General features: G+C 32.1%; 1 protein-coding gene across 13 annotated transcripts in view; it reads left to right on the plus strand.

The window, feature by feature from the left end:
- Positions 1-19204, plus strand: part of FIP1L1 (factor interacting with PAPOLA and CPSF1) — a 73587-nt gene that overhangs the window by 17565 nt on the left and 36818 nt on the right. For 5 of the 13 annotated variants that reach the window (XM_006922495.3, XM_015597577.2, XM_015597575.2 and 2 more), the window contains 3 exons: positions 2753-2862; positions 9286-9393; positions 17984-18077. In XM_006922495.3, coding sequence (XP_006922557.1) covers positions 2753-2862; positions 9286-9393; positions 17984-18077 — 312 coding nt within the window. The remainder of the gene's footprint in view (positions 1-2752; positions 2863-9285; positions 9394-17983; positions 18078-19204) is intronic. The other 8 variants (XM_006922499.3, XM_015597581.2, XM_015597582.2 and 5 more) reach the window with 3 other exon arrangements.

Here is a 19204-nt window from a genome sequence, read left to right on the forward strand (position 1 = left end):
GAAGAGTGTGTAATCCTGAGTACGACATCTGAAGACAAGTGGATAATGATAATGCAGATTGATTAGGGGAGTTGCTACAATGGTGAGGATTTTGAGAATTGTTTAATATAAAGAGTATATTATAAAAAATTAAGGAGAAAAGAAAAACTTAAGAAACACAAGCAATTTTTACATGTTTTAAAATGTACCTTGTCTTCCTGACACCTTTTCTCACTTATCTTTCATCTATACTCTTTTCCCTCTATTTTTTCCTTTTCTCTTTCTCTCCTGCCTTCCCCCTTTCCAATTTTTAATTGAGCCTTGACTGTGCCAGGAAGTGTTTCAGGTTGGTTTGGGAGGGGAGGTGAGTATTACAGACATATTTAGACTCTGTGGTCTTAGAGTTTATCTAACTTAATGGGAAAGATAGATATTAATTAGATAATCATGCAAAAATTATATAGTTATAAACTGCGTTTTATGAAAACTTTTGAAGAAGTGACATTTAAGCTGAGTCCTAAAGTTGATCAGATAACAAAAATAACAAATATATATTGAGCACTTAATGCATGCCAGGCACTATTTTTATGTACTTGGGATACAGGTTTGAACTGAACACCATCCATGTTTTCAAAAGATTCTTTTACAGTGGCAGCAAACAGATAATAAACATACAATAATAAATACGGTAATTTCAGATAATGATATTAGTGAGAAATTCTGTGAAGAAAATACAAAATGATAATATGATAGAGTTTGTTTGGGAATGGTCAGAGAAGTCCACTCCAAGGAGACATTTGAACAATATTGAATGATTAGAAAGCAGTACCCACAAGAAGATCTGGGGAGAGAATATACCAAGCAGAAGGAACATCTAGTTAGGAGGGCAAAAGCCTTCATGAAGGAAGAACTTATATATTATTATATTATATTATATTATGTTATATTAATCTTAATATATAAGAATAAAGGCCACTGTGGGCATAGTAGAGATAAGTTGGGGAGAGTAGAGGAAAACAAGATCTGAGCGCTTTGCAGGACTTTATAAGAAGTTTAGCTTTTATTCTGTTTGCATTAGGAAGCTATTAAAGATTTTTGGGCAGGGGAATGATGTGTGTTAATTTAAATTTTTAATAAGAAACTAGTTTTGGTAGGTGATGGTGCTACTTGTGTTACTTGTGTGGTAAGACTTAGGATTGAATTAGGGGATAGTGGGGAAATCAGTAGCTTTGTTTTGGCCATGATAGATTTGAGATGCTTATTAGATGTAAGAAGTTGTGTATAAGTTACTGGAGCTCAGGGGAACAGTTGAATCCATAGTGTCATCTCTTTTGAGTATTCCTGACCTCCCCAGGAAGAGTAATGAATTTCTTTTTCTCATAGCATCTTTTATTCCCATAGATACTTTTTTTATTTATTGTATTGTTCTGGTTGTGTGTCTTTTCTTATGGTCTGGGATTTTGTTGTATTTCTCTGTGTAGTCTCAGCTCTTGGTACATAATAGATATTTAAATGCTTGATAAGTGAATCATGTTTATGTCCCCTGTCAGTTTTACCTGTCAAGTGTCTATCAAATCCATTTCCTTCTATCTTCATTGTCTTAATGCTTATCTTCATTATTCCTCATTAGTATCAGTGCCTTTTAAATGGATTTTTTTTTTTTAAACAGTGAAATGCTTTTTCAAATTAAATGTCAGTGTTAAACCCTAATTGTATGGAGGCACCAGTTAGGGATTGGGTTTGGCACTATTAAGAGATATGACTATAATGGCTCAAATATATAAGGGTTTCTTTTAATCACTTAATAACTATTTGAGATTCTGGAATTGAATCAGTGGTTTGAAATATATGAGTCAAGTTATCTGAGATTCTCTTGGCCTTTGATTCATGGAGAAGGAGGTTGAGGCTGAATTTAGTCTGAATGGAGCAGTAGAATTTAAATATGGCATAAAATATGGTGTGATGTTATTCAAGTCTAGGGCAACTTGAACTTATTAAATTTGTTTAAATTTAATAAATTAATGGTGACTTTAACATAGAAAGGTAAGTATAAAAGCAGAAGCACATAAAGAAGATATTTCACCAGTCCAAAAGAATATGACTGTACCATATTCGAATGATCTAATAGAAGCAGAAAGGATGAACAAATCTGGGATATTATAGAGTAAGTAGATAATTGGTTTGAATGTGAATATAAAAAGGGAGAAGAGATGTGAAGGAGACAGATGACTAACTTTAAGCTTGCTGGTATACAGATTTGGCAGAATGGTGCTAATGTCAATGGTGGGAAAACAAATGGTATGAAAGTACAGGAGCCGATTGTTAATATTTGTGTTATAGCAAATCACAGTGTGATTAGAAAATAATCAGAATGGCAAAAATAGACACTGGTGGTTTCCTTAGGTAAGGGTAGTGAACATAGATGGGGAAATTTCTTTGGTACCTTTTTTGAACTCTGAAACATGGAGCCAAACCAGGTATTTTGGACTTACGTGTGGTGATCTGAGGGCTTTATGAAAGTCCTAAAGAGTTATAGTTTATTGGACTTTTAAATGACATTAATATGAACTTTTTAATAGTTGGGAACACTTCGATCCCATAATCCACCTTTGGTATCTTTCACCTAATGCTATTTATTCTAAAATAGTTTAATTTTATTAAATATTCAGCATCGAAACATTCTTCATATGTTATAAATTTATTTTAACATCTTTACTGTATTATGTTTGTGTGTTCTGTTTAATTAAACAAGCTAATAACCCTTTTTTTTAAGGTACAGCAGGGAAGAACTGGAAATTCAGAGAAGGAAACAGTGCTTCCATCTACAAAAGCTGAATTTACTTCTCCTCCTTCTTTGTTCAAGGCTGGACTCCCACCAAGCAGGTTAGTTAGACAATTGTACTCAATTTATTGAAGGCATTGGGATCTTCACCATGTCTTAGTGTTATTTGAAGTACAAAAGCTCTGAATATACTACCAAAACACTGGGACATTCTTCTTTGTTTTAGTACAAAATGAATTCTTTGTGAAAAACTTGTCTGGGTGCTGTACTATCTAAAAATATCTAGGTAAGCAGAAATGAAGCATGGTGTATAATTATATGTGTATATAGAGACAACAGTCTTACTTACATTCAGGAGAGGTGGTGACAAAATGGCCTTGCTATTTTCTATGCTTATTCTTATATAAAGAATTATCGGACTTCCTTAAATGTAGATCTATTGGCCTAAACATATTTTACTGATTTTAGTGAAAGAGATTGTAGAAATTTCAGCCTGGGAAATCTTTCATATTCCAATCATTTTCTTTTCTTTCTTTGGTTTGGTTTGTTCTAACTTTGAGTTCCACAGGGCACCAGTTTTGGAGACAAATATGCTGGCAAATGTCCTTTTTACTTAAACATGACAAATGGTTTGCTGTTACCAGGAAAATAGTAATAGATAAAGACTGGAGAAGTTTAATGTCAGCAGTTTAATTTTGGGTTAATAAAGTTGATTTGAATCAGTTATTTCTCTGAACCTGATCAGTAACCCAACTATTACTAGTTCTTAGCCAGATCATTTATTTTTGTGTTAGTTATACTTATTTTCTGTTTTCCCATTTTTGTTATTATGCAATTTTGAATTGCTATAAGAGATTATATTTCATAATATACAAATGCTGGAAGAGACCTTGTGGGAACATGTATTTTAGCCTTAAAATGAAGATTCTTGCAGCATTCAGCCAAAATTAAATGTCACAAAGCCATTGGATTTTGACTATCTCTTCATCTTGACAGTTGTTAGTCATGAACATTTAAACTAAATGTAGTTTCATAAAATGTTTGGCTAAGAAGTTGTGATAGCTGAGGAATATTGATCCTTTTAATATGTAATATTCTTTTGGTTTTGTTCATATTTAAGAGAGGTCAGTTTTCATTCATTGAATTTATGGTGTTCTAGTGTAATGTTAAGAGCTTGGACTCTAGAGCTGGATTTCAGAGTCTGACTCTGATACCAACTGTGTGTCCTTGGTCAAATCCCCTAATGTTCTTTCATTTCTTGATCCGTAAAACATAATAATACTTCCCTTACAAGGTAGTTATGTATATTAAATGGATTAGTTTATGTAAAGTATTTTCATACATTGGTACATACATGGTAAACAAGTATTCTATGGATATTTGGTATTATAATTAAACTATTTAAAAATCAGTAGCAGTTTTCCGTACCTTGCCCCATCCCACCCCCCTTTTTTTTTAAACTTGGGCCAGATTATGTAGCGTGTTCTGCCATTATTAAGGGCTTTGACTTTCCTATGAGTGAAATAAATTGGGGAGTCACCATTAAATTTTGAGCACAGGAATGAAATAATCTGCTTTAGATTTTTAAAGTCTCGATTTAACTGCTTTATGAAGATCAGACTACAGAGGTATTAAGGGCAGAAACTGGGAGGCCAGTTAGGAGGTTGTAACAGTTATCTAGGCAAGAGATAATAGTAACTTGGACCAAGGTGGTAATGGTGCAGATGGTGAGAAGTAGTCAGATACTGGATATGTTTCATCTTGTATATCTCATATCTGAGATGGAAAGAACTATAGGAGTGTTGCAAGGAGAAGACCAAGAATTCAGTTGAGGACATAATACAATTGAGATGCCTATTAGACATGCAAGTGGATAATTTGTGTAGGAAGTGGATATATGGATCTAGAGTAGAGATGAAAGGTATGGGCTGGAGTTACAAATTTGGGAGTAATCAGTGTTTAAATAGTATGAAGTAAAACTGAATTAGATTGTAAAAGAGATGAGTATTGATAGAGAAGTGGTAAGAAGACATGTGGGGCATTCCTTACAGGTCATAAAAATAAGGATAAACTAGTAGAGAAGAATGACTACTGAAATTGAAAGAAAACCCAGTGTATATCTTCAAAAGAATGCATTTCAAAGTAGGAAGAGTGATTAGCCATCAAATAATGATGATGCCCAAAAGAAGAATACTGAGAATGACTTTTGGATTTTAAAATGCAAAGATTCTGAAAAGGATCATTTTCAGTGGTATAAGGTGAAGATTAAAAAAATCTTTAGACTTTTTGGATTTAGGAGAGAATAGGAAGAGAGGAATTAGAATGAGAAAATATGGACAATTTGTTGAGGATTTTTTGTTTTGAGGGGAGCAGAGGAATGGTACAAAATCTGAAGGAAAATATGGGGTCGAGAGAATGCATTTTTAAAAATGAAAGACATTATAGTATGTTAGTTTACTTAGGAGAAAGAGTTACTAGAGGGGAAATTGATGATGCAGAAAGTGAGAAGAGACAGTTGTTAGAGCAGTGTTTTTAAGAAGGGCAGAGTGGATGGGATGTAATATGCAAGTTGGAGGGTTTAGCCTTAAGGAGCATGGACAATTCACTCATAGTAACAGGAGGCAATGCAGGATATGGTGAAGGTGAGTGGGTGGATAATGGTGATGGGAACAACTGAAAATTCTCTTCTTATTGCTTCAATTTTTCCCAGCAGCATAGGATGCAGACTTTCTGGTTAGAGTAGAAGTAGTGGAATGGAATGTTGAATATTTAAGAAAAGAGGAGAAGGTCTGAAATAATCATTTGGAGGTGAATAGACTAGGTAAAAGGAATAGGATTGAAAGGCAATACCTGGAGGGAGAGATTATTACAAATTATGTGCTGATGGAAATGAGTTAGTTAAGTAAAAAATTGATGACCAGGGAGAGGGACTACATTTCCCACTTTTCTTGAGGATAATGGCCATGGATTTGAAATAAATTGCTTTTCTTGGGTGTGTTTCTCTTGCCCTTGTCAGGAATTCATGTGTTCATGAAGAGAGCTAGTGTTAGATTTGACAGGGATTGAGGTTTTACCAGGCACATATATGATAAAGGTGGATAGTGGGGCAAGGAAGGTGAGAGTGTACTTGAGGGAGTGGTTGTAATAATGGACCATAGGTCTAAGGAGAGACTGATAAAGGAAAGACAATGGTGGGTAAGGAACAGTAAAAAGAAAGTAAAGAAATCACAGAAAAATTAGCATTTCCATCACTGCTACTACAAAAAAAAAAAGAAAAGAAAAGGATAATTACCACTACAACCAATAGAAACATACCCAGTATGTCAGTATTGTCCCTTTTGGAGGTAAAGAACAGTATCCATTTTTCATTAGAAAAGTTTGTTTCTTCAGTTCATCTTCACTTGATCAAAAGAATACTTTTTGGTGATTATGAAGTATTTTGTAATGTTTGGGTTTTTCCTATTTTTTATTTTTGTGGACATCAGACATCTTTGAAAGTAAAATTTTATTGACTTTAAGGAGAAGACAGGAGACAGTGTCATTTAAGACATAATAGGGGGTGCACAGCAGATATTTAGTGGTACTGCTAACCTAACCACTGTATTTCCATTGTTTAAAATCTTAGATTGCCTTATTAATGTTATTGGCTGTTGGTATTTTTGCACAGAACTTTTTTTGTATATTTTCAGAAATACCGGGTTTCTAATTTTTTGTACTGCCCAGCAAATTGGCATACTTGGGTAAAATGTTAATATTTAATATATCAGAATGTTTTGCTTAATCTTTAAAAGTTTCTATATTATGTCATGAATGTACAGCTTGATAAATTTTCACAAGCTGAATACACCCATGTAATTAGCACATAGGTCAATAAACAGTATTACTGTTACTCTCAGAAGCTCCTGTTGTGTCCCCTGCAATTATATTTTTAATTTTTTGTTTTGATAAAAAAATGAAAACTTATAGAGTTTCAAGAAAAGTATAAAGAACATCTATATATACTGTTCACCTAGATTCACCAGTTATTAACATTTTGTCATATTTGCATTCAATTTCTCAAAAATATCTTTCTGAACCATTTGAATGTTAATTGTAGACATCATGCCCATTTACCCCTGAATACTTCAGCATATATTTCCTAAGAATGAGAGTATTCTTAGAGTATTCTGTTACATAGTCATAGGACACAATGATCATCCTCAGAGAATCTAATAATGGATCAGTATTTTAATAATACAAGTCATACATTTTGTCATTTATTTCAGTAATGTCTTTTATCAAATTTCTTTCCTTTCCTTTTTGCTTTAGGATTCAGTCCAGGATCATTCATGACAATTAACTCTTTCTCCTTCTTTTATCTGGGACAGCTCACACATTCTTTGTATTTGTTGACATTGAATTTTGAAAAGTACAGTCCAGTCATTTAATTGATGTTTCCTTGTTACTAGATCCAGATTTTGCTTTTTGGATAGGAATACTATATAAGTGATGTTGTGTCCTTCTCAGTGCATCAGCTTGGAGGTACATGATGTCACTTTGTCTCATTATTAGTGATGATAACTTCAGTCAGTTATTTTGATGGTGTCCTTTGGGTTTCTGCACTACAAAGTTACTGCTTTACTCCTTTTTATTTAATTAGTAGTCTGTAAGGAGACTACATAAATATCTTGTTTTTCTGTGAACTTACCAAGAATTTTTAGTATCTATTGATGACTTTTGCTTTAATCATTTATTACTGTAATGGCTGCAAAATAGTGATTATCTAACTTATTTCTCTTACATTTATTAGTTGGCATTCTACTTTAAAAATGAGCATTCCCATCTTCCCCACTTATTTATTATCAGTTAGACTCATTGATTCTTGTGTGTGTGTGTGTGTGTGTGTGTGTGTGTGAGAGAGAGAGAGAGAGAGAGAGTGTGTCTGTGGCTTATAAGTATGGCTTAACTGTATATACTGTATATAAGCTATATATGATTAATATATACTGTAATTCATATTCATGCTCAAATTTGGTCCATGGGATCTTCTTCAAACTGGCTCCTGTGATCTTTTGACATGTCTCCCTCATGTTTTGTTTTGGGTTTGTTTGTTTGTTTTTGTTTTTTGTTTTGTTTTGTTTTTGAGGATTTCTTTATGGCATGATGTTCCAGGCTTATCTTATACTTTCCTGAAAGCAGCCATTTCCTGAAGGCACCTGATGCCTTTTAGTGGGAAACAGTAATTAGAAACCAAGACCCTAGCCCTAGTTATGCTCATTGCTATTGGGGTATCAACTATTTCTAGGTCTTTTTAGAACCCAGAGCTAGGAAAAAAGCAATTTCAATATGAAATTTCCATATGTATATTCTGTTTGTAAAATTTAATCATGCAGTCATCCTCTTTCTTTTACTTCCTATTCCATATTGCATCTCCCTTTTCCGACAGTAATAACCTCGTTTTCATCAACTTCAGTACACATACTAATTTGCTTCATCTTAAAATAGATTTGAACTTCTACATCTACCATTACAGAAAACCCGTTAGAGTTGAAGATATCTTTGCAATTCTCTTCCATTTTTTGAGACTGAGGTATATAGCCAAAATACTGTGTTTGAGTTTCCTTCAGAGTGGTCATATTAATCATTTAATTGTAATTTGATTCATTGCATCTGTTTATATTCAATATTAGCATTTCTTTTCTCAATGCTTATTGTCTTATTTTTTAGCATATATAGAACAATTAATGTCACAAAAGCCAGGCTATCCAAAAGTATAGTCAGATTTGTCACTCTTCCTGTTTCCTTCATTCCTGTCAGTAATCAGTTTCATTTCATCTAGTTTCTGGTTTATTCTTCCTGTGTTTCTTTTTACATAAATAAGCAGATACATATTTTTTTTCTTACTTTTTTTAGAGTGTCATATTAGTTCCTTAAAGGATTGATCAGAGTGTAAATAGCTAAACTTTTCGTGGAGCATGTCACCAGGGATAAAATTAATTTTCTTTTAGAATTTTACTTGGAAAGAGTTAAATTATTTTTAAATGCAATTTTTATGAAATATATATTTAGTGTAGGTTTTTATGAAGCACATGAGAGTGTTCCTGTTAACTGGTTACCCTCACAAGACTTATACCAATTATTGAAGAATATAGAGAAAGAAATAGCAAAATTTCAAGTTAGGTTTTGTGAAACTGCAGAAATTAATGTTATTGATTTATAAAAGCATAGAAATTTATTTCTTGATAATATATTATAACCTGAAGTAAGCCCTTGGTTCTTTTCTCATTTCTGCATTTTGACATCATACGGTCTATGTTGAAAAATATTTCTAAAAATATTTTAGAGTTAATAAAATGTCGATAACACATCTATATTTAAATACCACTAGTAATCTTAGTACCACAGCAAATATTTTATGTGACTTGAGAATGATACTATAGGAACATGCTGAAAGATTTTAGAAAAAGCATGTCAAGGAAGAAAAACAGAACAAGGGGGGTCAGAGACAATATATAAGAAAAAACATAGAAAATTTATCTCACCAGAAACAGCACCTCTTCTCAGTCTCAGACAAGTACTGCCTCCAGAAAAGCCAATTCAAGCGTTGGGAAGTGGCAGGATCGATATGGGAGGGCCGAATCACCTGATCTAAGGTAAGGCTATTTTTAAACATTGGATACTCCCTGATGTTTAGATCATCGGTGTTGTTTTGTCTTATTAGTAAGATAATAAATTTTGATTAGACTGTGTCATATTTTTGCCCCTGAATTATGATATTTTTTTAGTATAGAATTGAGCTTTTTTTAAGTTAACTTTATAAATCAGGCCTCATGTTGTGCCTCTCATCTCCTCCAGCCTTTTATGATATAAATTGCATGGAACCATGCTAATGGGTGTTCAATAAATGTTTTTCTCTCCCTTGCTGCAGGTTTAATTCTTCTTTCTCATAACATACCCTATTCAAAAATTTCTGGGTGCTTTCACTATTTGTTGAAGAAAATTGTGAGTCTGTATTTAGGGCCCATAAAATTGGACTCCACTGAATCTTTCCAATCTTTATATCCCAACTACAGTGCACAAACCTGCCATTCCATTAAGTGGGTGGGTTTCCCAACTATCCTAAGAAATACTGTTTCCTTTATGGTTGCTATGCTTTTACTTATCCACCCTTCATAAAATTTCGGCTTGTGTTCTAAATCTTACACTTACAAAACATACAACTTTGGATGGGTATTATATAAACTCTCTTGAGTCTATAAAATGGGAATAATAATTTCTGCCCAAAAGGGTGTAGTGAGAAGTGCATATGTTAGGGAATGAAAGTGCTTTGCCAACACTTAATTAGTCTGGGCATTTATACTTTGCTTGACTTAGAAATATAGACTAAGATACCTTCCTAACTTACCTTTTGAAGTTTTTAACAGTTATGGTATATGGGGAGGGGTTGTTTTTTTGATGTTACAGAATTTTAATCTTTGTTCCTGGGCAGCTTGATGTTGTATGCTTTTAATTGTTTTCATTTACAAACTTTATATAACTTAGGATCAGATATCTTTGATCATAACACCTAAAAGAAAAGCAGAGGGAAGAAACATCAAAATTTTATTTTCTTAGATTTTCTTTTCTTTGAGGTGTTATATATTCCTCATGACTAATAAATTCTAGTCAGTTTGCTTTGATAGGATTTCTGGTTAGAGAGTAAGTTTAGTTATTCTCAAAAGTGGGTATTCATCTCAAGATCAAAAGTATATTCACTTTTTAAAGTTTATTGAGCTTATTGATGCAGATAGAAATATATTTATATCCTTAGAATAGTATGAGTTGCATGTATTTCTTTAATGGGTTATAGAATGAAAATTTGCTTTACTATTATTTTAAAGTACTCATTGGCTTTATATGTATTATGCAATATTGATTGAGCTTAGTATTTAAAACTAAAATTCTTGAAGAACCAATAAAAATTTCAAGAAAAGTTAGATCTGATTAATGTGGATTCTAGGCATCTTTTCACTTTTAATATTTCTAATATTAAATAAAAGTTTAATAACAGTGCTAATAATATAATTTCTATGATAATTAACTTAGTTATTAAAGCAAATAGTGCTTAGAGAAACACTGGATTTATATTTAATCTGTCCAGTAACATGGACAGCCTATTTACTGATCCCAAAAGGGCCAGGCAGTAAGAGCTTTCATTTTCTTCATGCCACTATTGGTAATGAATCAGTAGCTGTCTTTCTATATAAAGAATACTTTCTCAAACTTAGAGGTTTTCATGGCATAAGTACTGGATTTGGATATTAGGTTTGATTTTGCATTTGTGACTAGTTCCCTAACATCTCTAGGCCTCTGTTGCCACATTTGTAAAATGACAGGGCTAGACTATTACCTAGAAGGCCCTTTTAATCCTGAAATTCTTATTATCTGGCTAGTCCCTGATTTACCTGGAAAATGAGATCTGAGAAATTAGGGAATTTGCCCAAATTCATGGCTAATTAAGAGGAAAATCGGGGCTAATATCACACATTTTCTGCCTTAATACCTGCAGTTAGACAAGTTGACTTTCATAAGCAAAAGCATAGAAATACTTAAAAATCAGTTACTTTTAATGTAACATTACATTTTATACTTTTTTGCTAACATTTTAACATCTGAAATTCCTTTCATATCAGACATTTGACTTAGAATAGTTGCTTTTGATACAGTAGTTTATTTCTTGAAATAAGATGGCTAATTTTTAGAGAAAATTAGTTCTCATATCTGAAAGTGATACATCTCAGTGCATATTACACTTTATAATACCCCTCTCCTCCCAGAAAAAAAAAGGGTACTTTGGAAACACAGAAAACTGGTCCTGATTTTGTGATTAGTTTCAGGGAATGTAGGTAGTAGGAAATTTGACACTTTTTAGTATATGTTTTATGTTTTTGAAAATTCAAAAAGAAAAACCTTTAGATAAAAGCTACTTTTCTTTTTTTAAATGATACCTATACACACACATATACTTAGTATAAGAAAATGAGATTCTAGCTCTTGTAATCAATGTAACTAAGAAATGTGAAGTTTTTTTTAAAGCATTGCTTAAGTCTCTTTGCAAAGAGCAGTTAAGCAGTGGTTGAGATCCTTTTCCTAAGTGTACTGTATTTGAAGACTGCGACTTAACTCATGCTTGTTCCTCTTAATTTATGTAATATGGTGTTTTCTATTTGTTTCTATTTTCTATTTGTTTAATAGTACTCTTCAAGCTAACTATATAAACAATGACATTTTATTCATGTCTTATAAATTCATATTTATAACTCTTGTAAAGCCAATTAGTAAGGAGAATGAAGGTAGTTTTAGTGAACATAGAAAATTGAAATTGGCAATATGAATGATTGTCATAATCGTATCCTAATGTCCAGTTTATTTCTGTTTTGTTTCCATTTTATAGTGTCAAATTTAGTTCCACTTAGGTAATTAGTTGAAGATTCTAGGTTGTTTTATTAAGCTTGTTTTTCAATATCAGAATGCTTTTTAACTGATTTGGACTCTTGAAAGAATAGTAAAAATTGCTTTTCAGTGTAGAACCATTAAAATATTTAAACCTGTTTGCATTTCTTACAAAAGACAAGCATAAAACTAATAAAACCAGATGTTAAATGAACATTAAGTCTAAGATAGACCTTCTCATTTGATATTGCACTCCTTCCTCTTATATCTTGATGAAATAATATACTGAAAAGATGCACCTGTACTTTCATGGCATTTGAGCACTGTGTTGCTGTATTGTGTAGCTTGTAAGATTTTATGTGGTTTAGACATATAAAGGCCTTTTTTTAAAAATCCCTGTAGAATGATATCTTTTTCTATCAATGACACAATTGAAAAACGAAAGTAAGCTTAAATGTGTCAGGTAAAGCTTTATTCTAGGCTCTGAACAAAAGTAATACTTGACTGCTCCAGTGAACACATTTATGTCTTCTAATGAGTCGAATTTTAGCATATTTCACCTTTAGGCATTTAAAGTTTTTGTTTGTTTCTATTATAGTTTAAATGGTAACTTTTAAAAAATTTAGGCCCCAGAGAATTAGCATGGAAAACACTTCTTGTTGAAGGAATGGGTTTTGGAGATGGTCATACCCAAGCCTGAATCCTGGTGCTGACACTTTACTACACAAAGAGCCTCTTTCTATACCTGTGAAAATGAAACTAAGTTGTACTTAAACCTTACCTGTACTGTACTTGTGGATGAAATTTTTCAAAGCTTGTGAAAGAACCTGTTGCAGGGCACCCAATAAGCATTAGGTCCCTTTGGAACTCTGCTCCCATCATAGACTTTATCAGTCTTTTTAAATGTAGTACTGATAGAAAATAAATTACATGTCCTGAAGACAGTTTTAAATTCTGTGAGTTTTATTTTGGACATATATTGCTTTCCTAGGCAGGATTTTTGATTAATTTTTACCTGAAAAGTAGAATATATTAAATTTTATATATTATATCATTTTCTTTATAAACTATATACTATAGAGAAAATTATGTATATAATGAATGGCATCCTTATGTTAACAGACTTTATAGGTATGACTTTAGTAATAAGGAGTAAATTAATTTTAATTTTCTAGAAGAGAACAAAATGTAACTTTCTTCCTTGGGCATGTAGTCCTCAACTTCGGCTATGTATTGGAATTACCTGAGGAGCTTTAAAAGTTACTGATGGCTAAATCTATTCTACATGTCTTTCAAAGCTCATCTCTTTCCTAAATAGCTTAGAATAGATTTAGCCACATAGCCCATCCTATGTGGCTAAATCTATTCTACATGTCTTTCAGAGCTCATCTCTTTCCTAAATAGCTTAAAAAATGTTATACCAGTTTTTCACGCAGAATTGTTACAGCTATCTATTTAGATGTATGACCTGAGTTAGACAGTCATACCAAGTGCATCTGTCTTTAACTTGGGAATATGAAATAGCCACGTTCTAGGATTTCCACCCCACCCTAGAGAATACACCCTTGAACTGTCTATCTGCTGCCCAATTTTTATTTGAAACTTTTTTGAGAAAACAACATTAAAAGATTTCTGGAAGATGTAATTTATTCATTCTTTAGAGTAATGGTTCTAAACTTTCTTTGAAGCAGTAACCCCTTTGAAAATTGCTGCAAACTGTGGACTCTTGCCCAAAAAATACATGCATACACATGCATATATTCAGGTTCAGGGACCTCCTGATCCCTCTATATTCCATGTATTCTAGTTGAGGACTCTTGCTCTAACGTATAATTAAATCCTTAGATCAAGCCTGATGATTAAAAGGTTGTATAGTTAGACCACATTGTTTTGCTTCTCCTGATTAAATTACTTTTATTGAATTGTGCATTGTTACCCTTCATCCAGTATTGAAGAACAGCTCTATGAAATTCATTTCTGTTTTCATTATAGTAATATAGTAATATAGTAATTTGTCTCTATTTCAGTGATTTTCAAAGCATGAGATTGCAGTCCATTAGTGGAGTGTGAAATCAATTTGGTGGTTTCAACCACCAAATATTTCTTGGTTTTGTATTTATTTTGATTTTTTCTTATTTCATATTTAAATATTAAAATCATATTTGATTTTAATGTTACTCTTTTTCCTTTATAGGAAGTGTAAATATGTGATCAAACTTTTATTATATAATATGTGGGTGTACTAGATTGCTGTGCAAACTATTTCTTTAAAAACTGTGTTTTGTAGTCTAAAGTTCAGAAACTACTGTACTCTCATATTTTCTCTTAAGATAGACTCAAAGGAAAAGATTTTTTTCTCTTTCTCATCTATAAAATGGGAATAATAATAGTTGCTACCTTGTAGAGTTATTATGAAGAGTAAATATAGACAGTCCCCACCTTAAAATGATTTGATTTAATGATTTTTCGACTTTATGGTAGCACAAAAGCGATATGCAGTCTTTAGAAACTGTACTTGGAGTTTTGAATTTTGATGTTTGATCTTTTCCTGAGCTAGCAATATGTGATACAATACTCTCTTATTCTGGGCAGCAGCCACAAGGTGATTTTGCCCAACTACAGGCTAATGTTAAGCGTTCTGAGCACTTGTAAGGTAGGCTACTACGCTAAGTTATGGTGTTTGGTAAGTTAGGTGTATTAAATGCATTCTGACTTAATATTTTCAACTTACGATGGGTTTATTGGGACATAACCCCATTATAAATCAAGAGGCATCTCTATATATAAAGTGCTTTCCTAGCACATAGTAGGTGTTGAATAAATACTAGCTATTATTATTCCAGGAACAGCAATCTTCAGAGGTAATGCTTTATTTTTATCTTATGCACATAAAATATTTTTGGTATTAATGATGTCCTTTATTTTGGCTTTTAAAAATAAGCTCAGAGATAAATTTATGGCAACAGATTAATAACTAACCTTTTGTCTTTCTTCCCTTGGCTTTGATTTTGTCACTTTTACAATTGCTGTTGTATGTCTGTAAGCAGCCCTCATACCCTTTCTGGAACATTGGAATCGTCAAAATACAATTTTATTAAAATATCAGAGTTTTTTATATTCATCTGAGCTAGGAGGAAAGGTAGTGGCTCTGTGAACATTCACTGCCTGTATTAACTGTAGATTAATGAAACTAGGTAACAGTGTGGTTAGTTTCTGTCTCAGCTTTTTACTAGATTACTTTGTCCAATAGAGAAGAGAATCTTGATAGCTGTATTAGCTGTCTGCCTAATAGAACAAATTCGTAAGCCTAATCAAACCTGTGCTATGTGGAAATCGAAGTTATAGGAGATCCTTAGTGACATGCTACTAAATGTTTGTATCTATTGAAATAAAAAGTGCTACATCAAAAACTTGTGGAATAATACGATTCAATATTGTTTTCCATAATGTGGCATCAGAATAACATTGGATTGTTTAATTATTCATCTGTGTTAAATATTAGTGCTTTTTGTTACTTTGGTACATTCTTATATATCTGTCATAAAATATTTCTAAACAAAATGGTAACCTTCACATTTCTGATTAAGGTAAATTAATTTGTATGGTAAAAATGCCTGGGCAAGGAGGTGTTATTTTTATGAAAATGTAAGGAATTAAAAATTTCTGGACTCCCTCTAGAGATACATATTTTTTTAAGGCTGGTTTTTCATTTGTATGTTTTTAGAAGCATAGTACTTGCCATTTTGAATCTTTCGTGATTAATCCATTGAAAGATAACAAAATAATTAGATTTCTCTGAACATATTTAAGATAAGCTTTAAGGAGTGAGTTCTCCCATATGCCCCAGAATTTTTGAAAGCAGAAGTCCTTAGAAAGCTTTTCCCCAGCGCAAAATTAGAATATTTTATTTAGGTTTAATTTTTGCTGCTTTTAACAATTTGAAGATTTGCAATCCAAATTGCAAATCCAAACACATTTGCGAGAATTGATGGGAAAATTTTTTTAAAGATGGAGAGAGGAGAATCCAGAAATTGGGAACAGAAAAGAATGGAAAAGGAAATAGTAGAGTAGAAATGAAGATTTTTTACAATGAAGTTTATATAGCAATAAATGGTGAGGGAAATCCTGGCCTCAGAATATACACCGTTATCTTTTAGGATGTTGGAATCTGAGATGTGTGCATATATCAGAGGACTGACGGCATGTGCTTTTACATTAAGTTTATAGTGGTCATAGCTTTATAATTATTTTAAATTTTAGAGAAAAAATTGGAGCAATATTTGTCTTATGTTAGAGGTATTTGAATTTCTCTAATGCGTGAACGTTAGGATAGTTTCCCAGCTATATTGAAAGGTACAATTTAACTAAAATCACTCTTGGTCTTTGAGATCATCAGGAGGACTAGGAAGTCAGTGACCTAGGCATAAACTCAGAAAGGCTTGAACTTTTTTTTATTATTGTATTATATAGAGAGAACAGAAGTCTTAAGTGGGCAAGATGTTAAGTGGGATTTGACTGTGTAGACCTTTCAAATGTCATTATATACTTTTTATAGGGCTGTCTTTATTTTGTTTTTTGTGAGCATAAATCCATGGGGCTTTTCAAACTTTTCTTGAGACAGACTGTTACCAATTCTTGATTTTCCAGAAGTCTTACATTTCTCAAAGGCCAGTTATCATGCTGGAAGGCAGCGTGGCTCAAGGAAAGAGAGGTCTGTAAACTTTAGATCAGACTCAGGTTTGAAAGTTAGTTTTGCTATTTAATTACTATTGAGGTCTGTGACAGTCGCTCTGGGCCTTAGCTTTGTCATTTCTAACAAGTATACAGTAATTTTTTTGAGTTAATGGTTATTGTGAGGTTTGGGTATAATATGTAGGCATTCAATAGAGATAGCTGCTGTTTTATGCATTTTAGGAACTTAACTCTGGTGACTGGAAGGATCTGTGGTACTTGGATTGTTTTACTTTCATAAACTTTTAAAGGTAGAATTGTTCAGAACTGAATTATAGATGAGAAATTAATCTAATTTACATCCATTTTTCATCACCTATTCCTATAGATGACTTTTGTATCTTAAGTGTATATACTTTTATAAAGTCCTTAACTATACAAAATGGCTTTTTTTTTTTAAATTTAACTTATTAAATTTGCAGCATTATTCTGTGGTAGACATAATATGTGGTAGACATAATATTTCCCATCTACTCATATACTTCAATGGATTGTAAATACAGTTGGAGGTGGGGCAGGCATTAAATATTTGAATTTTTCTATCTAAAGACAAGTTATCAGAAATTGAAAACTGGTTTCGTTTTTATGCTTTCAAAAGCTTGTAATAAATCACTAAAGAAAATATCCTGTGTGTATCAAAATGAATATTTCATTTTAAGCCTTTCTGAAGAATTTCTAAAATTTTCTGTAATAGTACTGTGATGTGTTCTAATTACAATGGCCAAAAAATTTTATTTCCATTTGTTCAGCTTTTGCTACCTGATTCAGTTCCACAAAGATAAATCCACTTGGATACTATTAAAAAATAGTAAATTTAGACGAAAAACTATAAAAGTACTTAAATTTAACATTATGATCATCGTTGGGTGTGTTGGTTCGAGCTTACTAATAAAATAGTTTTCACGACAGTGCGAAGTAGCGAGATCTAATGCAATAAAGTTTTTCAGTGTGTATTGTAATCTGATTTTATGTTAGAGTGCATTGCAAATGGTTTTAGATTTTATTTCTCACCTAATGTTTGTATTCTTTTTCAAACATCTAATTAGGCAAAACTGAATTGATTCAATTTTTCTATTATAGGAGATTACCTGGGGCAATTGATGTTATTGGTCAGACTATAACCATCAGCCGAGTAGAAGGAAGGCGACGGGCCAATGAAAACAGCAACATACAGGTTTAGTATTTTAAAAATTGCTATTTTTTAACTGAAAAATTATGTGCATGTTCTGATTTGTTTAATATTTATAGTGCTATGTTGTTAGGTACTATGAAGAGATTTAAAATGTGGACTCAATCACTTTTATTACAGAAGCTTTTCCATTTAGAATTGATAACCTTTGAGTCTTTTTTTAGTAGGATTTCTTTTTCTGTGCTTTAAACATAACATAAAACTTCACTGGACAAAAGGAGGAAAATATGGGGAAAGTTTAAAGAAGAAAATAAAACCCTCGATAATTTTATCATCACTGTTAACATTCTGGTACATATCTTTCTTATCACTGAGCAAGTATGGGATACTATTATGATTATATTTTTGTGTAGTCCTTTTTTCCCATTTGAAATTATCGTTTGCATTTTCCCATTTTCTTAAAAATATGACATAAAATTTCTTTGTGATAGCTTTATTATTACGTGGTTACAACATTTAATGTGGTATTTCTGAGGGAAGTCGATTTATTTTCAAGTGAAAGAATGAAAGATGACTTATTAATAACTTGGATAATTCAAGTTAGAACTTTTGCAACTGACATTTTCAGCTGTTAGCTTGATCATACTTTTATTTATTTCCTTTTCTGATTGCTTAAATAAATTTACAAAGTCTTCTGTTTTTTATTACTTTTAATGAGTTAATCATATGAAATATTTTTTATCATCTTTAAAGGTAAATTATTTCTAAAATGAAGATAGTCCTCTCTTTTTCCCCAGCGTTAAAATGCTGTGATTTCTTAAAATAATTATGTCCCTTAATTTAAAAAATAGCAACATAACGCTTTACAAAAAATGTAGGAAAAATTAACTAAAGGAAGGATTATATGTTTAAATGATATGCTTTAGCCAGCAAGGATTTCAGAGGTATAAACTAAATATATAATATTATGTTTCCTGTTTCTGCTATGTTTCCCAAACATTGTTTGCACATTAGAATCTCTCAGGGAGCTCTTCAAAAATCCACATTTCTATGTTCCACTCTTCTGTAAATTTGGTGCCTGTCTCTTACCTGTTCACAAAAATCATTATTTCATAAACATTACTTTTCAAGTATAAAACCCTTGTTCTTAAAGTTACTAGGGTCACATATCT

This window comes from Pteropus alecto, unplaced genomic scaffold (assembly GCF_000325575.1).
Source record: "Pteropus alecto unplaced genomic scaffold, ASM32557v1 scaffold57, whole genome shotgun sequence".
Taxonomy (NCBI): Eukaryota; Metazoa; Chordata; class Mammalia; order Chiroptera; family Pteropodidae; genus Pteropus; species Pteropus alecto.